General features: G+C 45.3%; 1 protein-coding gene across 4 annotated transcripts in view; it reads left to right on the top strand.

The window, feature by feature from the left end:
- The first annotated feature begins 11339 nt into the window (after window positions 1-11339).
- PAWR (pro-apoptotic WT1 regulator) overlaps window positions 11340-20311 on the top strand; it is an 84241-nt gene continuing 75269 nt past the window's right edge. The window contains exons 1-2 of one of the 4 annotated variants that reach the window (XM_074573961.1): window positions 11340-11492; window positions 12107-12758. In XM_074573961.1, coding sequence (XP_074430062.1) covers window positions 12261-12758 — 498 coding nt within the window. In that variant the 5' untranslated portion in view covers window positions 11340-11492; window positions 12107-12260. Of the gene's footprint in view, window positions 11493-11634; window positions 11747-11830; window positions 11914-12106; window positions 12759-20311 lie in introns of those variants that run through there. The other 3 variants (XM_074573952.1, XM_074573971.1, XM_074573941.1) reach the window with 3 other exon arrangements.

Below are 20311 nucleotides of genomic sequence, written 5' to 3'. Positions count from 1 at the left end.
CCTGGTCTAGTGGGGGGGCTGGAACTAGATGATCTTCAAGATCCCTTCCAACCCGAACCATTCTATGATTCTATTCTATGATCTCCCACCAAAAGAAAACATAAAATAGTCTTGTTACCCTTGTTTGTGTCTACATTATAGACCCCGGTTTTAATGATATGTCTCTACCTCAGAAAAGGACAGGCCTGATGTGAGGGAGTTGCTACGTTACAGCTAAAATAGAGCTGCTGCTCTCTGCGAGTGGTTACCCGGACCCGCACCCCAAGCCTTCCAAAGAAAAGGCCGTTGACTTCATTATATCAGCTGTATAAAATACACATTTAGACAAAATTCACACAAAATACACATCTAGCTACGCAGTCTGGTCACTGCCCAGAAAGAAGACTTAATGAAAAAGTGAGTTTCTTTAAAAATAAAAATCCATCTTTATGTCAACTGCTGATACCATGGGTGTGATCCTCCAACTGTTATCAGCTCACCTCTATTTTTAGCTGCATGAAAAGCAGCGAATTACACCAAGTTCTTTCCTCCCACTTAATCCATGGCTGTAGGTGCTGCATTACGTGAAGCAAATTGCCTAGTAACTCTTCCTCAGCCCCCCTTTTGTACAAAATGCCAGTGCTTATGAACATAAGAGCTTTCGCTACGGGCTTTTATTATACTTCTTTAGTCCGGTGCATATAAAAGGAGCGACTCTGTTTAAAATTACAAGGGGGTGGGGGGAGGCGGAAACAACGTTACTTAGGGACTGAGCGCTAATATTATTTTACCAGCTTCCGCCTAGGAACAACGACCCCGAGGTGGGTTTCCAGCCGGCGGAGGAGCAGCCGCCCGGGGAAGGGCCGCCGGCTGGGCCGGGAGGTGGCACCAGACGGCTTCGCTTCTCCTGGGCTCCTCCCGGGCTCCTCCCAAGCTTCTCCAGGGCTTCTCATGGGATCCTCCCGGGCTTCCCTGAGCCAGGCAGCACGGCACGGCCTCTGAGACCCGCTCGGTGTCTTTTCCCCCTTTTTTTAATTGTTTTTCCCCCGACAACAGTACGTAGGAACAGCTCCAGACGACAGTGACTCGAGGAAATTGTGCCTCTGCTGTGGGTTAAGCCCGTTGTAGTGTGACGGATGAAGGGTGGCAGAGACCCGCGATCACAAATTAATTTAGACGCAAGGGATGCGCTGCGTTAGCCTGAACGCGGCAAGGACTCCTTTTAAATATCTCCTACAGAAAGGCTGCAAAGGGAGCTGCATGATTTAACACCCTGGGAATGGCAGAGAGAGGTCCTGGTGTGCTAGTGAGCTGAAATCCATCCCGTCGGGGAGCAGAAACTGTAACCCGAGGAGGGCTGGCCAGAGGGTCCATGGGTGAGCGCAGACAGGGACCCACTGCCCAGTGAGCGCTCCCGTTCTGTGCCAAGAGACCTACAGACGAGGAGCAGCCACTCGCCAAGCACTGCAGGACAGCTCTGCTACAGCTGAGAGAGGGGGAAAAGCAAAAAAAATAACCCTCCATATCAGAAGTTGTCACGCCAGCAGTCCACAGCGGCACTCAACTTGGCTGAAATGACAAAACACTGCTTAACTCCTTCTTGCTCAACCCCCTTTCAATGTGATCGCTACATAAGCGCGTTGCTTCGCTTTGCAACCAGAGCGCTCTGTGGTCCTTGAGCGCTGTGAGGTCCTTGTAGCCCTCTTTGCCCCCTTCAGTCCCTCCTCCCTGTTCATTGCCGCGCAAGCATGTGCAGCACACCACGTACTCACATCCTTCTCCAGGCTCCTCAACCTTTTCTCCTCAGCTCTGCAGGGATGGGGTTCTGCCCGATTTCCAAGCCACCGTATAGAATTATTTTCTGCGCAAGTGAGGGCTTTGAGGTTTAATTACATTCCCTGTTATTCAGGGTGATGGCCACAATAACCAAAAGACCCCAGAAGCCACTTCCCCTGGGGCCCTGAGCACTCTGAATTTCCCCGTGTCTGGGGAGTGGCAGTCAGAATTGCTACAGGCAGACGCTGAGTGCAAGAACTCCCTTCATATTTTACTAACGAGTCACTACAAGCTTACGGACATGCCACAGCTGCTGGAGAGAACAGGCTCTCCTCCGTCTTCTGCTCATCTCAGCTGTCAGCCTTCTCAGTGGCTCCTGTGTGCCACCCGCATCACCAAGACCCTCCTTGGACATGCAGCTCCCAGCACTCCTCATTCAGTCCTTCTGGTACTTGCTGCCCATTTCTGCCTGCTTAGACCATCTCCCATCCTTCTGCTTGCTTCTTCCATTTTCTGCTCATTGGCTGCTTCTCTCTCCCATTTCACTCCCCCTTCAGACCTAACCACTGGTCACTTCTTCCCGAGCTAATTGCTCTACTGTTGTACCGACTACTGACTTCTCTACTGCCCACGATTCCTCTCTCCACAACTCAGCAGCCTCGACACTTTGCGTGCTCTCCCTCCACCTCTGTTACTCACCTCCCACTCCCCCTTTCCTCGCACTGCCTTATCCCGAGCTCCTCAGAAGCCCGCATCCCTAACGGTTTCAAACACCCCATTAATCTTTTCCTGACCACTGGATCTTTTTTTTTCACTGATAATCTAATCTTTACTCGGTAGGAATGTCTGTACCCAGCCATTTAGTTCCCGCCTACTCTCATTTCTCTCTAATCCAAGGGGGTGGTTTTACCACAAACTAAGCACTCTAGAAGTCACCTGTTCCCACTTAATCCAGTTACTCCCCTCCTCGGGAATTAGCACCATTTTTTCGTATTTTTCTCCTCCATACCTCTGAAAGGTTTCAGGGTGAAAGATCTTACACATCTTCCCTTGTTTTCAACCCATCGAGGTGTTTGCAGGCAAACAGATATTCACTGTTTCTTCATCAGTTTCCTTTCATCTCTTTTTGAGTGTCCAACAACAAAGCAAACACATAAGGGGATGCCTTGTGGGTCCTAATGCCTAATTTGGGACTAAATAGTATAAACTGGGCATTGGCTGTGGATTTGCTTGTGGGCAGGACAAAGCACGCAGCTTGTCGTTCAAGTAACTTTTTAAGTTAAAACTTCTTTTCAAAACATTTTTAAACCTTGTCGTCTTAAATACTTTAGCAGTTTTCACCTTGAAACAGCGAAGAATTTGTAGTATGAGCAAAACACAAAATTCATTTTTAAGCATTGTCCACATTTGTTTTTAAAAAATCATTACAATGTGGGCACATAGATTTTGTTCCAATTGTTCACACAAAAATTCAGTCCCAAGCCTTCATCCTAGATGTTATATAGCCTGGCCATATAGCGTTGAAATAGTTTCACATTATAGAATATCAACATAATTTTAACAATAGGAAGTATGCTTTACTTTTTTTTATGTTCTTTAAGCTATTGTCTCCCCTTGTAGCCTGTTTAGTTTCATACACGCTGGCTCTGAACTCTTCCAAGTGCTTCCCCCTCCTCTGCCTACACTCCCTGATATGTCACAGCCATTGATTGATTGCTGTTTGTGTTTGGTTTGGACACTTCCAGATGATTGCTACTAATAACCAGTACTAAATTCCTGAAATATCTGCCCGATTCCTTTTACAAGGCAACTTCGTTATGGTCCGTCACAGGAAACACAGTAGGCCCTAGGAATACTGTGGTGCAGGAGAAAAATAATCGCCAAATGAACGGATAGCTCAAACAAAGCATTGTAAAAAGCCATCACACTAAATTCTGCACGCATCATCTACTGCGTTTCAGTGAAGGCCAAGTTTCTTAGTCAGCTCTCTGAGGAGACCCGTCAGCCCGAACTATGATTCTTTTGGGACATAGTTTTGTGCCCGCTGCACTTTTCTACTACGTGCAGCTCATCACCTGCACAAGGGTAGATCAAAAGGATGCAGCGTAACAGCTTAAGCAAGAGGTACACGGGGAGAATCAAGAGACCTAATTAATTTTTACTGGCTTTGTATTGGTCCTTCAACAAATCAAAATAAAAGCTAGAGGGCTGTTAATTAAAAAAAAAAAAAAAAGCCCCGAAGGGTTATGAACTAGAACCAGTACCAACAAGACACGAACTGACAGTAAGCCAGTAACCACTGGATTTGGTTTCTAATCTTCTAATTATTCATTTGCATGCTTACATTTGGGGATATAAAGACAGGAACCTAATTGTCTTTGGTGCGGACCAAAATCTGTTTAACAGTGTTTTAAACTGTAATGAGGGTTAGCTGTATGGAGGTGGATATGGCCAGAGGAAGCTGTCTTTAAGAAGAATGAACAGAGTCTGTAGGCGCTGGAAACGTATCATAAATATAAAAAGCAACAAAGGTAGTGTTATTCAGATAAGTTTATCTTAGCTTAAGCCTATGTTGTTATTTCTATCCTATGACTAGGTACGTCAGCTTCATTACCAAGGTGACAGACAGTATTTTGGATGGCACATCAACTTGATAACCTGTCAGCTCTGAGGGGGGAAAAACCTCAGGGGTTGAGATAAAGACAGTTTAATAGAACGGTAATGTAAGATGATGGTGTTGATGATAATCATAGTAATAATGATGATGAGGGTAAAAGAATATACAAAATAAAGTGATGCAAGGCAAGTTGCTCTCACCACATGATGATTGGTTGCCCAGCCCATCCCAAGCGGCAATCACGGATTCCTGCCCCCCAGCCAGCCCCCATTTATATACTGAGCATGACGTCTATGGCATGGAATATCCCTTTGGCCAGCTTGTCCTGTCTATACTCCCTCTCAGCTGCTGTGGGAAGCTGAAAAAGTCCTTGACTAATGGAAACATTACACAGCAACAACTAAAACAATGTGTGTTATCAACATTATTCTCATACTAAATCCAAAACATAGCAGCTACTAGAAATAAAATGAACGTTATCCCAGCTGAAACCAGGACGCTCCCCCACTAGCTAAGATGGTGGCAGCCCAGCTGCCCATGCAGGGTATCCCGGAGAACTTGGTACTGTCTAGATGACAATATGTGACATGCCACAGGATACCCAAGGCCAGATTATGTCTGGAAGACTATGTGAGCTCTCTCTCTTGTGGAGGAATACAGAGATACCAGAGGAACCTCTGTCTGAAAGCAGTTTGTTCCCAAAAGGAGAACTCCCAAAAGGAATCTAGTGGAGGCTGGACTAATGAGCCAGCATACGGACAAAACTAATTCCTCTGCGTTATGCTCCCTGGTATTCTTCCTGTGAAGCAGCATGGGCATTCTGCAGGAGCATTTTAGTTTGACAGACTCTGCGCTGCTCAAGTATGTCTAGGTAGCTTGTTACCTTAGAAAATTTTCCCCAATGTAAGTCACTTCGTATTTATCTACACTGAATTCCATCTGCTACTTTGTCACTGCCACTCGGTTTGGCAATTTTTTATTTTTCACTTTCTCAGTTTCTTCTGTTTCTTTCCAATACTTTGATTTCGATGGCTGCTCCATAATGAAGAGCTCCACTGCCAGATGCTCCCTTGGTTCCTTCACAGTGAACACAAAAGTGAGGGTCATAATGGAAAAGTGTCTCCTCCTAGTGCTTCTTTTGTGATCATATCTTGGCCCTACTGGTTTGCCATCAGGGGATTTCCTTCAATGCCTTTTGCAAACTGGTCCTCAAGCGTATTTATACTCTGCCTTATAGCCTCCAGCCTTTCCTCCCTTCTCTCCCAAGCCCTGTGAGCCTTGTCTGCGTAGTTTTTCTCTGCTTTCTCACTGTGCAACTTTTTGACTCCATGTCTGTTTTTCATCCTTACTCCTCAACAGGTCGCTCTAGTGCATTCTTACCCAGTTCACTGTTCAAATCTGGCCCAAGAAAGTACCTATTTGGGCAGAAAAAAAAGAGGTAGCATGGTTGCTCAACAATCTGTGCCAAAGCTATGCTGGTTGAACTTCACCACAAATAGCAAGGAGCAGTGAGATAAGCCGAGTCATCGGTCTGTACCCTCATACGGTGCCGAACACGAGAAGCAGTAACAGACCATCTTACAGAGTGAGATTGTGAATTGTGGCAGAAAACATTCTCATTGCGCCTTTGAAGTCATCCGCACAGATACTGAATCCATTCCCATCCCCGCTGTCATTCCTATCCAACAACTGCCAGCTGGAGACAGACGGCAATCTCTGCACTAATTTCTCATACTATAAGATGAAATACTTCAAAAACCAAGCAAAATTCTTTCTCTAAGTTTGTTGGTTTGTTTTTTTTTCATTTTCACACTGCACTCCTCTATGCACTAGATGAAGGAACTTTGCTGCAAGAAACAATACTAGTTTGTCTGCCAAACCAAACTAGTTCAAAGAAACTACATAGTTATTTTTGGTCAAATGATAGCAGAGTTCAAGAATGGTAAAACACACACAGAAACCAGACTAGAATTGTAGAATCATAGACTGGTTCGGGTTGGAAGGGACCTGAAAGATCATCCAGTTCCAGCCCCCCTGCCATGGGCAGGGACACCTCCCACTAGACCAGGCTGCTCAAAGCCTCATCCAGCCTGGCCTTGAACACCTCCAAGAGACGGACTCTAGGACTGATCTTCAACACCTCTTGATAAATCCAGCTATTTCACAAAGCTCTGTTGTATTTACATGCAAGACTTCAAATCAGGCCCTAGCACTTGAAAAAAAAAGTTTTAAGCATCCAATTCAGTAGCACAGCAAAGAGGACAAAATTGATATTTCAGTGAAAGTGGGAGTGTCAGATTTGTATGAGTTTCCAGGCACAAGTCATAACAAAGTAATCTAGTTAAACCACTGACTACAGTGACTACAACATAATTAATTGTTAGAACCTTGCAGAGGAAAACCTTGCCAGAAGGTCAGCACTGTGACACTAAGCTCCAGAGAGGGTAAAAAAAGAATAATTTAATTAGTTCCTGGAAGTAAAGGAAATAAAAGTCCATGATGATAGGCTAAGCCTCTCAGATTAGATTGTGTGCATAGCTCAGAAGTAGCAGAAAGTGGTATTAAATGGCAAGGGACAGCAGTTTATCTGCAGTTAGACAAAAATGCAAAAACAACCAAGACCAAGCGATGACAGAATTTGGCAGGTAAGAAGAGAGAAACCACAGATTAAGAGAGAATTTGAAAGCAAACAGTACAGATGTAACCAGAAATAAACCCCCCCACTGCGTACTTAAAAAAAAGGAAGTTGGTTAGAGACAACATATGCAATCACTTCCCCGTCCAGATATGAGACTACCAGCATCTCCACATTTCCCTGCACAGCTTCGCACCTTCACTGACATCCTGAAGTCATAGGAAAGAGGCCAATGGCCAAGGCTATGGAGAACCACCTGAGTTTTTTAATTCTTTTGACCATCTCTGGCAGGTATTAAATGTTCTGATAGCAATATAACTGGGAATAACAAAAGAGTGCAAGAAGGAAGACCCTTGCGAAATGTGTTTCACATGGTTTTATCTCCTCCTAGGCATGTGGTCTAAGGCAGCATGAGCGGTCGGAGAGAGGAGAGCAAGTACTGCTGCAGGAGAGCAGAGCATTGGCTTGGAAAGCATTAGTCAGAAAAGGTTAAAAGGAAGAGTCAAGAGGGATAGTAGTGCTATGTTTGAGGATTATTTTACTTTTAGGGGGAGATCTGACATTAGAAATATGGAGCATAGGTGAGGATTTCACAGGAAGGTTAAAGGGAAGTTACGGTCAGAGATTTAATGTGAAAGGTTTAAAGAGAGGTTTTTGAAATTTTATGGATAAAAAGAGGAACAAGTATTTCTACAAAAAGGTGGCAGTAAGATTTCACTGAGTCACAGCAATTTTAAGCAACAGCATTTATCATAGAATGGTTCAGGTTAAAAGGGACCTTAAAGATCATCTAGTTCTACCCCCTGCCCTGCCATGGGCAGGGACACCTCCCACCAGACCGGGTTGCTCAAAGCCCCATCCAGCCTGGCCTTGAACACTTCCAGGGATGGGGCATCCACAACTTCTCTGGGCAGAGAAGGTTTTATGGAAGGATAGTGTAGAAATAAGTACATGGATAGAGGTTAGTTGCAGGGACAGTGATGGGCGTGAGGATTATCCAGCAGGTGAAATTTAAAGCAGCAGAGAGGGAAGATTTAATGGGGCAGCACCAGAGTGAGCTCAATAAACCTAGTTTAATAAAGCATGAGTGATAAAGCAGGTAGAACAAGTATGTGACTAGAAGAGTTTGTATTGGGAGAAGAAATGTGAAGAATGCTGACTGAATGGACCTCAAAGGGGATGAGATCCGGGAAGCAGCAGATAGGTGCACTAAGGGAAGGAGTTTGATGGAAGTTCAGGTGAGACAGGCAGAGGCGGGGTGAAGTCTGGAGCAGAAGGAAGAGTACGTGTGTTTGAGAGACAGACAGGCAAATACAGTAAACTCAACAGAGGCTTTGGGGAGAGCTTCCAGAGATGCTGAAGAGTGTGAGAGGGAGGGAATGTTTCAGTGGAGGGGACACCAGCACCAGTGGGTATAACAAACATTTGCTCTGCTCGGAACCCGATGGTAACGAGCAAACAGACACTGGGCAGGAATATGGATGTTGTCCTTAATTTCCTCGGTCAATAATATGTTATTGTAGTCATTGTTTTATTTTCCAGACCCTGAAAAATGCCACTTCAGAAAAGATTATGGCTCAGACAAACTTGTACACAGAACCTTAAAAAGGTTAGATAATTTGGTTGAACCCCTAGAAGAAATTAGAAAAATCTTAAACAGCTTGCAACCCTTTACAAAGGAACAAGCCCAACCCCAAAAGGCACTTAATTTCCTTAAGATTTTAAGAATAAATGATGGGGTTTATTCTAAATTGAAAAATGAAGTGTTTGTTTTTTGCCTGGCAAAGGAGACCAAGATGATCCTACCCAATCCTGGTGGTGATTTTGCCTCTAGGGGAGAGTCTCATTCCATAATAATGAATATATAAAACCCACCATCTTAAGGCTTAGGGACCCTTGTCATTATGCCAGCTTAAAACATATCTAATAAAATGAATTGTATTTCTAGGCCTTAAGAATATCCTGAAGATTTTTTTGGTAAGAAAAATGCTGTTCTAAAAATGTTTGCAAGCTATTAAGCTGTTCTCCGTTGTGGCAGGGGAAAACATGCAGCTTGATACTTAAACTATTTGGGACTTTATCCCTGAAAGCACTCCAGCACAGACAACCTTATTGAGATGCAAACGTCTGACAGTCAGCATTTTTGTATTGGGCACTTAAGCCCAACCTCACTCACCACAACATAACTTCTGTTAATATATAACAGACTGCAAGGCACACAAAGCCTTTTTGGCACTAAAAAAAACGATGCCACGATGTTTTTTAGAGAAGAAGAAAAAAATAAATAAATCCAACTGCGCTGGTAGATGCGGCTAAAGCCTGGCAATGGCACCTCCTACACATAAGAAAGGTGGGCAGATAAGATGCGAAGTGGGGTGAGCACATCTACTAAGCCTTTGCTAGCTGCTAGGGACTGCCGCTCAGATAGCAGCAGCTGGGGAGACCTGGGGTAATGCAGAACTGAGGGTTTCCTAAGAAATAAAATACATCGCTGTATTCCTCCATATACACAACATACTGTAAGTAACGACTTTCTAATCTGACTCTTTTTTACTCATTTTTGGCCAGCTGTGCTGCTCCTGAGGTGTAATACTGGTATCGTCACAGTTGCACAACTCTCTGAAGAAAAGCTCTTCATCGTAGAAAAAGAAAAAAATGACAGAATGGGAAAGATGGACAAGAATTCACATGAAGGATCCTTTTTCTAAATTGTGTTTTCTAAAAATACAATCCAGTAGTTTTCTAACTTAAAAACACTAAGATAAGAGTGCAGGTAAGAATGCTTTTTCAGGAGAGTGCTTAGTCAAAACTTTTGTTAGGTCAACTTCTGGTTAAGCTCTTGATCTGCAAATGGAAATATGCCCAGCTTTACTAATTTTGTATTGCTATTAAAGAGTAGACCTCGTACAGAACTGTGTCTTCACCATCTACTTTTCTGCCCATTTCCAGCATAACACAGAACAACTACCCTGTTTTGTTTTGGGATTTTCCCTTAGCTTGAAAGATACGAGGTTTTGTCTGCGCTGAGGATCCCAATACCTGAACTTCCACATGTACAAACATTTAAACACCCCTCCAAAACCAACCACTTCACAAAAAAAAACCACCCTATATTCAAAGCAAGAGCAGAAACACGAGTTAAGTGAAAACTCCAAGTAAATGAATGATGACCAGAAGGGCAGAGAAGGTTGGTAGGGTGAGACAGTGCCTACTGCTGTGGAAGAGAATGGGGCTGAGACATACCTAAGGTGAAAGTGGTGCATGGACTAAGCCTGTTATTTATACTGTAGGGTGCAGACAGCCTAGTGCCAGACATTTGGGACCTCATTTTGCTAGATATTTTTATCTATACCTGTAGTTTCTATATAGTCTTTTTTTTTTTTTCTGTAAACAGAAACCAAGAACTTCTGCAAAGTTCAGATTCCGAACTCCTAATGAATTTTATTAACCAGGTGAAAAAATTCTGCACTGAATCTGAAAGAGAGAAAAAAGGTGATGAAAAGGCGAGAATGTACTCCCAGCAGTGTCAGCCCAGGCTGGATGGATTTCCTCTGCCTATAGTGTAAGCTCCTATCTTGCCCTGTGAGCCTGCTGAAAGGTAGCACCAATACACCCCTTCGTTTCCCTCAGCATACCCCTTACAAAGCAGGTTTAAGCAAGCCACACATCTCTTGATAGTGATTTCCAAAAACACCACAGTCAATTTTCAGGGATGCTATTGGGATGCAGTGAATTCAGCAAAACCGAACTGCACATGCCTTTTTTCCTAATATTTAACCCACTTCAGTTTCCCGGCTGACGGCTGTGTTATTTATAAACAAGACGTCTTTCAAGCCTTCGCAGCGTGACTGGCGGAAACCCCTCGAATCCTCGTTTCTTGGCACATCACGAAAACACACGAGGCTCTTTCCCAGCCTTCCTCCTGCGGGAGCAAAACCCCACCGCACAGCTCCGCTCCGCTCCGCCCCACCCCGCACAGCCGCGGACGGGAGGCAGTTGTTATGCTGCGGGAGCAAGTAACCCCGGGCTCTTCCCGCCGCCCACCGACCCCCGTTACAGGAGGAAGCGAGACCCCGCACCCCCAGGCCGAACCGGCGCTTCTGTCCCCTCACGGCAGCCGAGGCGCGTCCAGGCCGGGCTCGGCACACGGCGGTGCCGGGGAGCCCGAGGGCCGACCCCCGGGCACCTGCCCCGCGGCCAGGCCGGGCCCTCGGCCCCCCTCACCACCGGCAGGTGTGGGGCGGGTTTGGCCGAGCCGTGGAAGGGACACACACACCGCACACCGGACCGCCCCCTCCCGCTGCCCGTTAAAGCTGCCGGTGGGGCAGTTGGGCGGCGGTTGGCAGCGTCCCGCTCCGCTCCTCACGCGTCCGCGGCACCCCTCGCCCCCTCCCGCCCGTTGGGAGCGCCGGGGTCCGTGTCCCCTCATACACCGGCGCTGCCCAGGGCAGGTGGCGGCGGGAACCGGCAGCCGTCGCAGCTCAGGTCGTGGCGCGGCGGGCAGCGCACCGGGCCGGGCGGGGCCTCCCCGCCCTCACCCCATTGTTGAGGCCATCTCGGCAGTTTCCGCCCTGGCTTCGGCTCTGTCCGCGCCGCGATGGGGAAAGGGGAGGGAAGGAGGGGGAGCTCGGGAAGCCTCGGGGCCGCGCCGCTCCTTCCGGGACGGCGGGAGGCGGTGCCGCTCACCTGGTGCCGCCGGCGCTGGGGAGCGCCCGAGCCGCGGTCCCGCCGGGCGGGAGGTGAGCGCTAGCCGCCTCCCTGCCCCGCCCCGCCCCGGGCGGGAACACGGTCCCCCGGGCAGGCAAGCGGGCGTCGGGGGGGATGGCACACGCTCCGGCCCCGGGGGCGAGGGACGGCGCTTCACGGGCGTCGTGGCCGCGGCGGGCGGGTGGGCGTCGGGGCGCCGGTGAGGGGGAGGCGGGCACCGTGCTGAGGGGTGAGGGGAGCCGCCGCCGGGGGGGCGGTCCGAGCGGCGGCAGTCCGGGGGTGATGGAGACCCGTCCCCCCGGGGCTGGGGGGGGCTTCCTGGGGAGCTGGCGGGGTGGCGGGACGGGGAGCGCTGCGGGACGATTCACCTCTCCCCTTTTGTTTCTCTCCAGGGTGTTTGTGCTTCTCCGAGTCTCTCTCCCCGCCCCCGTCTCTCCCGCCCGCCCCGCCGGGACCTCTCCTCTCCGGGCGGCAGCGGAGCCGCCTCAGGGCGGGCGGCGGCAGAGGTGCTGGTGGGGCGCTCTCGCCGTCCAGCCCGCCGGGAACATGGCGACCGGCGGCTACCGCAGCGCCGGGGGCAGCACCACGGACTTTCTGGAGGAGTGGAAAGCCAAGCGGGAGAAGATGCGGGCGAAGCAGGCACCGGCGGCCCCAGCGGGGGCTGCAGCCGGGGGAGAGTCCAGGCCCGGGGGGGCCGCCTCCTCCGCCGAGCTGAACAACAACCTGCCCCCCGGTGGCCCGGCGCCCCCGGCCGACCGCCCGGCGCCCCCCGCCGGCGGGGCCCTCAACTGCCTCAGCCTCTCCAGCCGGGCTGCCCCCGCAAAGGAGCCGCCGCCGCCGGCCCTCGCCGGGGTGCGGGGGTCTGAACCTGCCGCCAGGCCCCCTCCCGCCGCCGCGCCGGGCTCCCCCGAGGGCGAGGAGAAGCTGGCCGCCAAGGGAAAGAGCTCGGGCCCCAGCGCCAGGAAGGGGAAGGGGCAGATCGAGAAGAGGAAGCTGAGGGAGAAGAGGAGGTCGACAGGTGTGGTGAACATCCCGGCCGCCGAGGTGAGCCCGGGGCGGGGGGGGGGGTGTCTCGGTCCCGCGGGGGCGGCCGCCCTGCCCGCCGGTGCGGTTGTCCCCAGCGCGTCTCGCTCGTGGCATGGGCCAGCCGCGGTGGTGGAGCCTTCTCCCCACACCGCTCTTCTGCTTCAGGAGGCCTGCACGCAGCCTGGGGTTATCCTGTGGTCCTTACCGTGCGGCATCCAAACAGAGGAGGTGCCGTTTACTCTAAATAAACTAGACCTGTCACGACCTGTGATTTTTTTTTATTTTTTTTTTAATGTCCTCTCGCTGGCAGAGGGTAAGTTCCGGGGGTTTTGGAAGATCAAACTGAGACACGTGCCTGTTTAAAAGTATGGCCAAAACAATAGTAATGAAAGAAAACTGATTTATCAGCTCTCAATAGATGTTCAGGTGTAAATATGATTCAGTTTAGAACCCAAAAGAATTTCCTGCACTGGAAAAAATGTAGTGGTTTAAAAGAGCATTTTTTTGAAGGCAGAGGAAGATATTTTTATCAGCCAACACCACTGTCCTCTGTGGTTTGCTACTAGTATAAAAATCTGGCATTGATTTATAATACTCCTGGAGGAATTCACAAGAATGATAACTAAGTTTTTTAGCTTTTTTGCAGTTATAAGAAAGGCCACAGGAAACTTTGAACAAAGATGGATTTTAGTCTACAGTTTTGCACTAATGATGCTGACCACCATCACTGCAGAAAAAACTCGTGGTTCTTCTGTTGGTTAAGGTTATAGATTATTAAAATAACAGTGAAAAGTAAGATATTTGTTTCTAAAGCAGCAGAAGAAGATGAAATCATGTTCTCCACACCTGACATCACTAATAATTTTCTTTGTGCCATGGTAGGCACTTTCACAGCAGACACTTTTGTGTGAGAAGGTATTAGAAGGTGAGGAATGAGTTCTAGGAGAAGTGGAAATCTTTATAGTTGTGTGTTTTGAGAATAATTGTTTGCATAGTCTTTAGTTTGAGGTGTTTGGCATAGGTCTTCAGTATTCTTGCTTTGGAAAGTGAGGAGTACAAGTGAGTTCTTTAATTCTCTGGCTTCAGAGCGTACAGGCTTCCTAGGCTGTGGTTGGTTTGTTTTATACAAAGCCCGCTAAATACCTGCCCCCTGTGCTTCTATAGGAACTCTTAAAATGCTGTATCTTCCCTAAGAAAGCTAGTCCTAGCCCAGTTAATAATGGTTTTGCACATTGCAGCACGCAGTGTACAACATCATATTTTAGGGGCGCCTCTGCAGTCACTCTGGTGAGTCTCTTCACTCTTAGAGACTAGTGCCCTGGTTCTTTGAACTGGTTTTCTGAACTACTGTTCCTTTGGTGGTTTTTGGGTGGTGTGGTTTGGGGTTCGCTAGTTTGGTGGGTTCGGTGGTGGTTGGGGTTTTTGCTTGTTTTGTTTAAGTATCGCCCAAAATATGCTTTGCCTTCCAGGAAAACACATTCCTTGCTCAGCAGCCACTAGGATCTTATGTGTGAATTTGCTACTGTAGTTTCTGCTGCATTGTTAAGGGTGGCTTATTTACTAAGGTTAACGCCTGTATTTAGGCATTGAGAAGCAAGTTCTTGCCCATTCCCATATTTCTGAGGACCTAATAACTTTGCTGCCTGTCACCATGTGTTAGCACTTCTTGGAAACTTCTTGTATCTTTATACTAATTGCTTCTGTAACTAGTGATTAAGCATTCCATCATATTTTTGGGGTCAAATTTTAATAAACATAGGTACCTGTTGTACAGTGTTATTGGGGAAACTTGTTAGTAGTAAGTGTTGCATTTTTGACTGGCACATACTTACGCAAAGCTATCTCTTTTCAGTATTTCACATTTCTTAAATGTTTTTAATCATTAGCACATGCATTCCTAAGAATTATTTAACTAGGGAACACTAGATCATTCCTGATGGTGAACAGCTTCAACAACTGTCCAGTGTCAAATGTGAGTAACTACTCACCAATGAATGTTTTGCAGAGTGTTTACTTGTACTGTGTTTCATGTACCTATTCATTCATGAGAAAATATTCTAAAGCACTGATTCAACATGGTCAGTTGAAGTTCTTGGGCAAAAGTAGGCTGTGATGTAAATGATGACTTGTTGGAGTAATCAAGTTCAAAATCTACAAAATCTTGCTGTCTTTCTCATTAGATGCCATGTATAGCTTTACCATTCTACAGAATCATAGAATGGTTTGGGTTGGAAGGGACCTTGAAGATCATCTTGTTCCAGCCACCCCCTGCCACGGGCAGGGCCACTTTCTGCTAGACCAGGTTGCTCAAAGCTCCATCCAACCTAACCTTGAACACTTCCAGGGATGGGGCATCCACCACCTCTCTGAGCAACCTGTTCCAGTGCCTCACCACCCTCACAGTAAAGAATTTCGTCTTAATATCTAATCTAAATCTACCCTCTTCCAGTTTAAAATTGTTACACCTCATCCTATTGCTACATTTCCTGATAAAGAGTCCCTCCCCATGTTTCCTTGAGGTCCTGGAAGGCTGCTGTAAGGGCTCTCCGGAGCCTTCTCTTCTCCAGGCTGAACAACCCCAGCTCTCAGCCTGTCTTCATAGGTGCTCCAGCCATGGTGACTTGGTAGCAGTACACACTGAATTTAACCACTTAGCACTCATAGCTCTGAGTGGTGTATATTTTAAAATTACTCTTCAGGAGACCTTCTCTTTAGAGATGTATGGGGTGTTTTATTGTCTTGTTTTTCAAGGAAATAGTCTTTCTCTAGAATGGAGTTGCCATTTATGCTAAACATCTTCCTTTTATGATCAGCATGCTGCTGTGGTGGAGAACAATGTTAAGAGGAGATTCTGGGTAACTGTCAACAAAATGCACTCACAGAAGATACATAGCGCCTAGAAGCTTCTTTGCCCAAAACAGAATACAAAAACAGTTTTTAATCCAAAGAAGTAGGCTCTAATTTCATTTGCAGTGCAGCTAGAGAATTTAATTATATGAAAGGTGGTGGAATAAAGAAAGTAAAAGTTTGCGTTGTTTCAGTTATCTTGAAATAGCCATGAAAAATGTTAGCAGATCGTTATTCATTAATGATTAATTTCTGTTCTGTTCAATAGAAAGGCAATAGAGCTAGGTCTTAAAGAGTTCTGTGTCTTAAATATGTTTTGTATTGAAGTTGGTGGAGGACAGAAACTGTAGGGGAAGCTGTGAAAACTGATGGTGACAGGTTGGAAGTAGTGGTGACACTTTGTGTCAGTCTGACTATAGGCCATTGCTGTACAAGTCTGTTTTTTATCTTCTCAGCACTAGTGCTTATCTAAGTAATGGTGGCTTTTGAAAATGGCTTCTGAAATACTTACAGATTTTTTCCCTCTCAGTGGTTGCGAAGTAGTTTCCTGATAGCTTGTTGAATCTTAAAAGTCGATTTCACTCTAAATATTAAGTGCTGTGGGATGTGGGTTTTGTTGCCTCGTAACCGTTCTTCAGGTTGTGAAAGGTAACTAAATTGTATCTAATTATCATTACTACATAAATGTCCTTTTTTAAATATTAAGCATTATAACCATTTTTAGCCATGTTAGAAAGTGTTTGTCAGTTTGCAGGTATTTACCTGATGCAGGTGTGAAGTTTATTTGTAACATTTTTCTACTCAACAGCTGTGCTAGTATCTATCCAAGAAACACACAGAGTTCCCGTTATGCTGCACTGACAGTGCTTTGTGAGGACCCACATATAGGATGAGAGTTATGTTTTGTATTGTTACAGTAATTCTTCTGTCCTGCTCCAAGCAAAACAAGCTGCACTGGTGAAAGTGCAGCTTTACTTTTGTAACTGTTTACACTGGAGGATTCTGCTGGCATAGCTCTGTGGGTAAGTTTTTTCTGAACCCTAACCAGGAGAATGACAACTGTTTTTGTGGTTGCCTTTTTAGAAAAGGTGTGTATATATATCATCAAAATCTTGGTCCATCGAGGAAGGACAGTTGGATAGCTGGGTTTTATTTAATGTACGCTTATAGACAAAGTTTACATTTTCACCTAACCAGGTGGAAGTCATCTAAATTCAGAAGTGTTCTTCTGTTAATAACAGGGTGATGAATGATTTAAAATGGTGTAAAGAACTCGGATCTGTGTATTTTGCACGTGAAGCTGCCAAACTCGAGACACAACAGTCTCCTGACCTGTTTGTGGGAAATACCGGAGATACTAAGAGAGTAGAAGGTAGAAGTGATTCAAACGTGGAATCTGCATAGGATGTTCAGCCAGTCTGTGTTCAGCTCTTGTCTTCTTATTAACAACAATAAGGGTATGATTTGTTGAAACCACGCTGTTGGCTTGCTGACGGGAGTCTGCGTGCCTCTTCAGAAGGCACTGCCTGTGTGGTGCTTGGTCGGTGTTATACCAAACAGCAGCATTGTAAGTAAGCAGAGAGCAATGAGCTCTTTCCATGGGGAAAGTTCCTGCTACTGGAGTAGTCCAGCATGCTAAATTGTTTACTGACAGAATGTTGCTGCGTTCCAGTTGGAAAAACTTAAGGAAACTTCAAATGCCAAATGTGTCAAGCATAGCAATTACCGGGTATGTTGTAAAGTAGTTGAAATCCTTCTCTGAATGGCTGGAAACTAGAGAGAGGAGTGGAATCCTGTTCTAGTGGTTGGGCTCTTTTGACCAGAAGTTTGCCTTCAGCAATATCTTCCCTAGTGATTACCTACGGATTAAGTTAAATGAAAGAGAAGTTCTAGCCATTTCTTCATATTAATGAGGGAGTGTCTTTGCATTGTCTAACATATCTGGGCATTTTCTGGTAAAACGGCTTCTTTTGGGGGGGAAAAAAGTCTCAATAAGTGTTTGTTCAAAATATTGGAAAAAAAAAACCCAACCCAAAACACCTATTTCTGACTACTGATACCCTACCATCCATGCTGAGGTTTTAGTGTTATGCTGGAAGTCTGAAATATGTTTATTTGACCTAGATGACCATTCATGATATGTTAGGCCATCCTCCTGTTTGCTTTGTCTAGTGAATACATTCATCTTATTGTGGTTGCATTTATAGATCTTCCTGCAGATCTGGCAGGGTGAAAGAAGCAATATAAGCATTCTCAGAGTCTGGTAGAAGAATCTTATCGAGATTGTTTACATCCAGTCTCTTTTGCTGTTGATGCCTTTGTAAATTCTGATTTTTTTGCCTCTGGGCAATACCTGTTCAAGGGCATATTCTTTTTTTCTTTCCATCTTTTTTAGCACATGATAAACTTATATGCCTCTTCTTTTTTAACGCCCCCCCCCCCCCCCCGCCCCTGTTTAACAATATACTTTAATATTCTGACAATTAGCAAGGTAAGGGAGATAATTGGTCAAATAAATCACATAACTTTCTAGATTTCTAAGTTTATTTTCAATTCCAGAACCCTTGTAGAAGCTTCTAAATCACCGTGCATGCTTTTTCCAAACCTGGGGTCTCTATGCCCTAGGATAGCACTGTTTTGGAATAAGGCTAGGGAGTACAGTAGTTTTCCAGTGGAAAATAAATATGCAAGTAGTATAATTTCTTTTTAAGAGGTGATATGGATAACTTTATTCTTGCTCAATTTAATAAGGCTGTTTTCATAGAGAAGCAGATTATAGACCAGTACCTACAGCTGCAATTCACAAGACTCAACCAAAAAGTACCGATTTTTTTTTTACGCACTTAGTTCTTTTTAGTTCAGCACCCGTTCCTACTGGAATGGGAAGGACAGTGACGGAGAATTATCAGAAGCTGTTAATGTTCCCTCTAAATTCTTTAGAGTTTGCATTTATCTCTAAGTGGAAAGGTTAGTTTTTAAAATGATCTTTTAATAGTTAGGTGTAATTGGAAAACATTATTGTACGGTTGGGTTTTTTTTCACTCTTCTGTTTTGGGGTGAATCATATGAAATGATACGGTTATTAGGTGGAAAATAAATGCAATGTAAGTAAAGTTTTTCCTCTTCTGTTGAGTACTGAATTCTACAGCAAGTAAGAAAAGTATTTAGCTTAGGTTGTAATTGGTGGTTGAAAGCTTGTTAATGTTCAGCCTTGCCAGTACTGCCTTTTCTTGCCAGTCTGTCATGTAGCCAATAACCTTAAATAAATGTAGATGTTGGTTGACTGAAGATAAATAATCCTTTGTGCTCTTTCTAGGCTATTTCTCAAGTACTGAAGACTGAAACACTGTCTATCCCATCGTGGTTTGTTCCTAAAGCTTACTTAAAAGGCAAGATAATCTGGAAAAAAATGCTGTAGGGCAAAGAGTAAAAAGAGTCTGTCAGCTGTACGCTTGTCTACTTCTATGCTGAAATATATGAAGCATCTTGCTTTCCGATGGAAATCGGGTGACTTCAGTCTCATTGAAAAGCACAGGGAGAGAAGTGTTCATATGACCAATTATTGCACTGAAGTGAACATGCTTCTAAGTATTGCTAAAAATTACTTATCTGGCAGTTTTTTCAAAAGTTGTGTGTAGCTTCACTGTGACAGTAATTGCTCTGAAAATGTTTAATTATTGTTGTTCTATAAAAATGCTTTAATCTAATCCTCAAGTTGGAAAAGTTCACTTAAATGATAGGTTGATGGTTTCCTACAAATCAAAAAGAAACTTCTGCTGCTTCGGCTATTTGAATCTAGTGGCTGAGACATATAAATGTGAAAATAATAACTTCAAGTTAATTTCAAGAGATTTAAACTCTTATCCTAAATATGAATAATAATATTGCAAGGCTATACTATAGCTGAAACCTCATCACGAGAGAGATACAGACAACCTGCCCCTGGGTCTGATCATGCGTTTAAAGCTAGGTCCTGAAGATTTTTCAGCATTGATGTGTAATACGTTACACTGTAATAGGAAAAGAATCATAACAGTAATATAGATTGGAAGGCATCTCTGAAGAAGTCGTCTGGTCTAATCTCCTGCTCAAAGTGGGGCCAGTTTTGATCAGATTGCTTATGGTCTTGTCTAGTAGCCTGTGGAGGCTGGTCTAAATAGCAGCTCTGCCTTCCAGCCTCTCAACCTGTCCCTACCGGTTTGGTGTCAGCCACAAACTTGCTTAGAGTACCTTCCATCGCATTGTTCAGGTTGTTAATTAAGGTGTTAGGTATTATTGTCACTAATATCAGCCCCTGAGGGATGCCACTTTACTGGCTGCCAGTTGAAGTTTCAACCTTTTGATCTTGAAGATGCAGCCAGTTTTCCGCCACCTAATAGTACACTTTTGTGGACCATATTTAACCAGCTTGGCTTTAAAGTTACTCCAGGAAGACCAAGTCAAAGGCCCTTCTTCACCTTTAAAGGAAACTTTCAAAGTTTCTGGAATTTCTGCTGGTGTAGAAAACCCTAATTCGAGAGTTGTGTGCACTAATACAGCTGAATCATTAAAGCAGTCGATGTGAGAGAAATTGTTTAGGATTTTCTTGTTTCTTTTTGGTAGTGGAAGTGCTGGAAAACTTTTGCTTTTTTCAAGGCAGTAGGACAAAAGAATAAGTAGTTTGAAAGATAGCAAGAGGTCAGTCCATCCTGTTGCTCTCTTGTACTGTCTCAGGTACATAAGGC

This window comes from Larus michahellis, chromosome 1 (assembly GCF_964199755.1).
Source record: "Larus michahellis chromosome 1, bLarMic1.1, whole genome shotgun sequence".
Classification (NCBI taxonomy): Eukaryota; Metazoa; Chordata; class Aves; order Charadriiformes; family Laridae; genus Larus; species Larus michahellis.
This window is presented reverse-complemented; position numbering and strand designations above follow the sequence as displayed.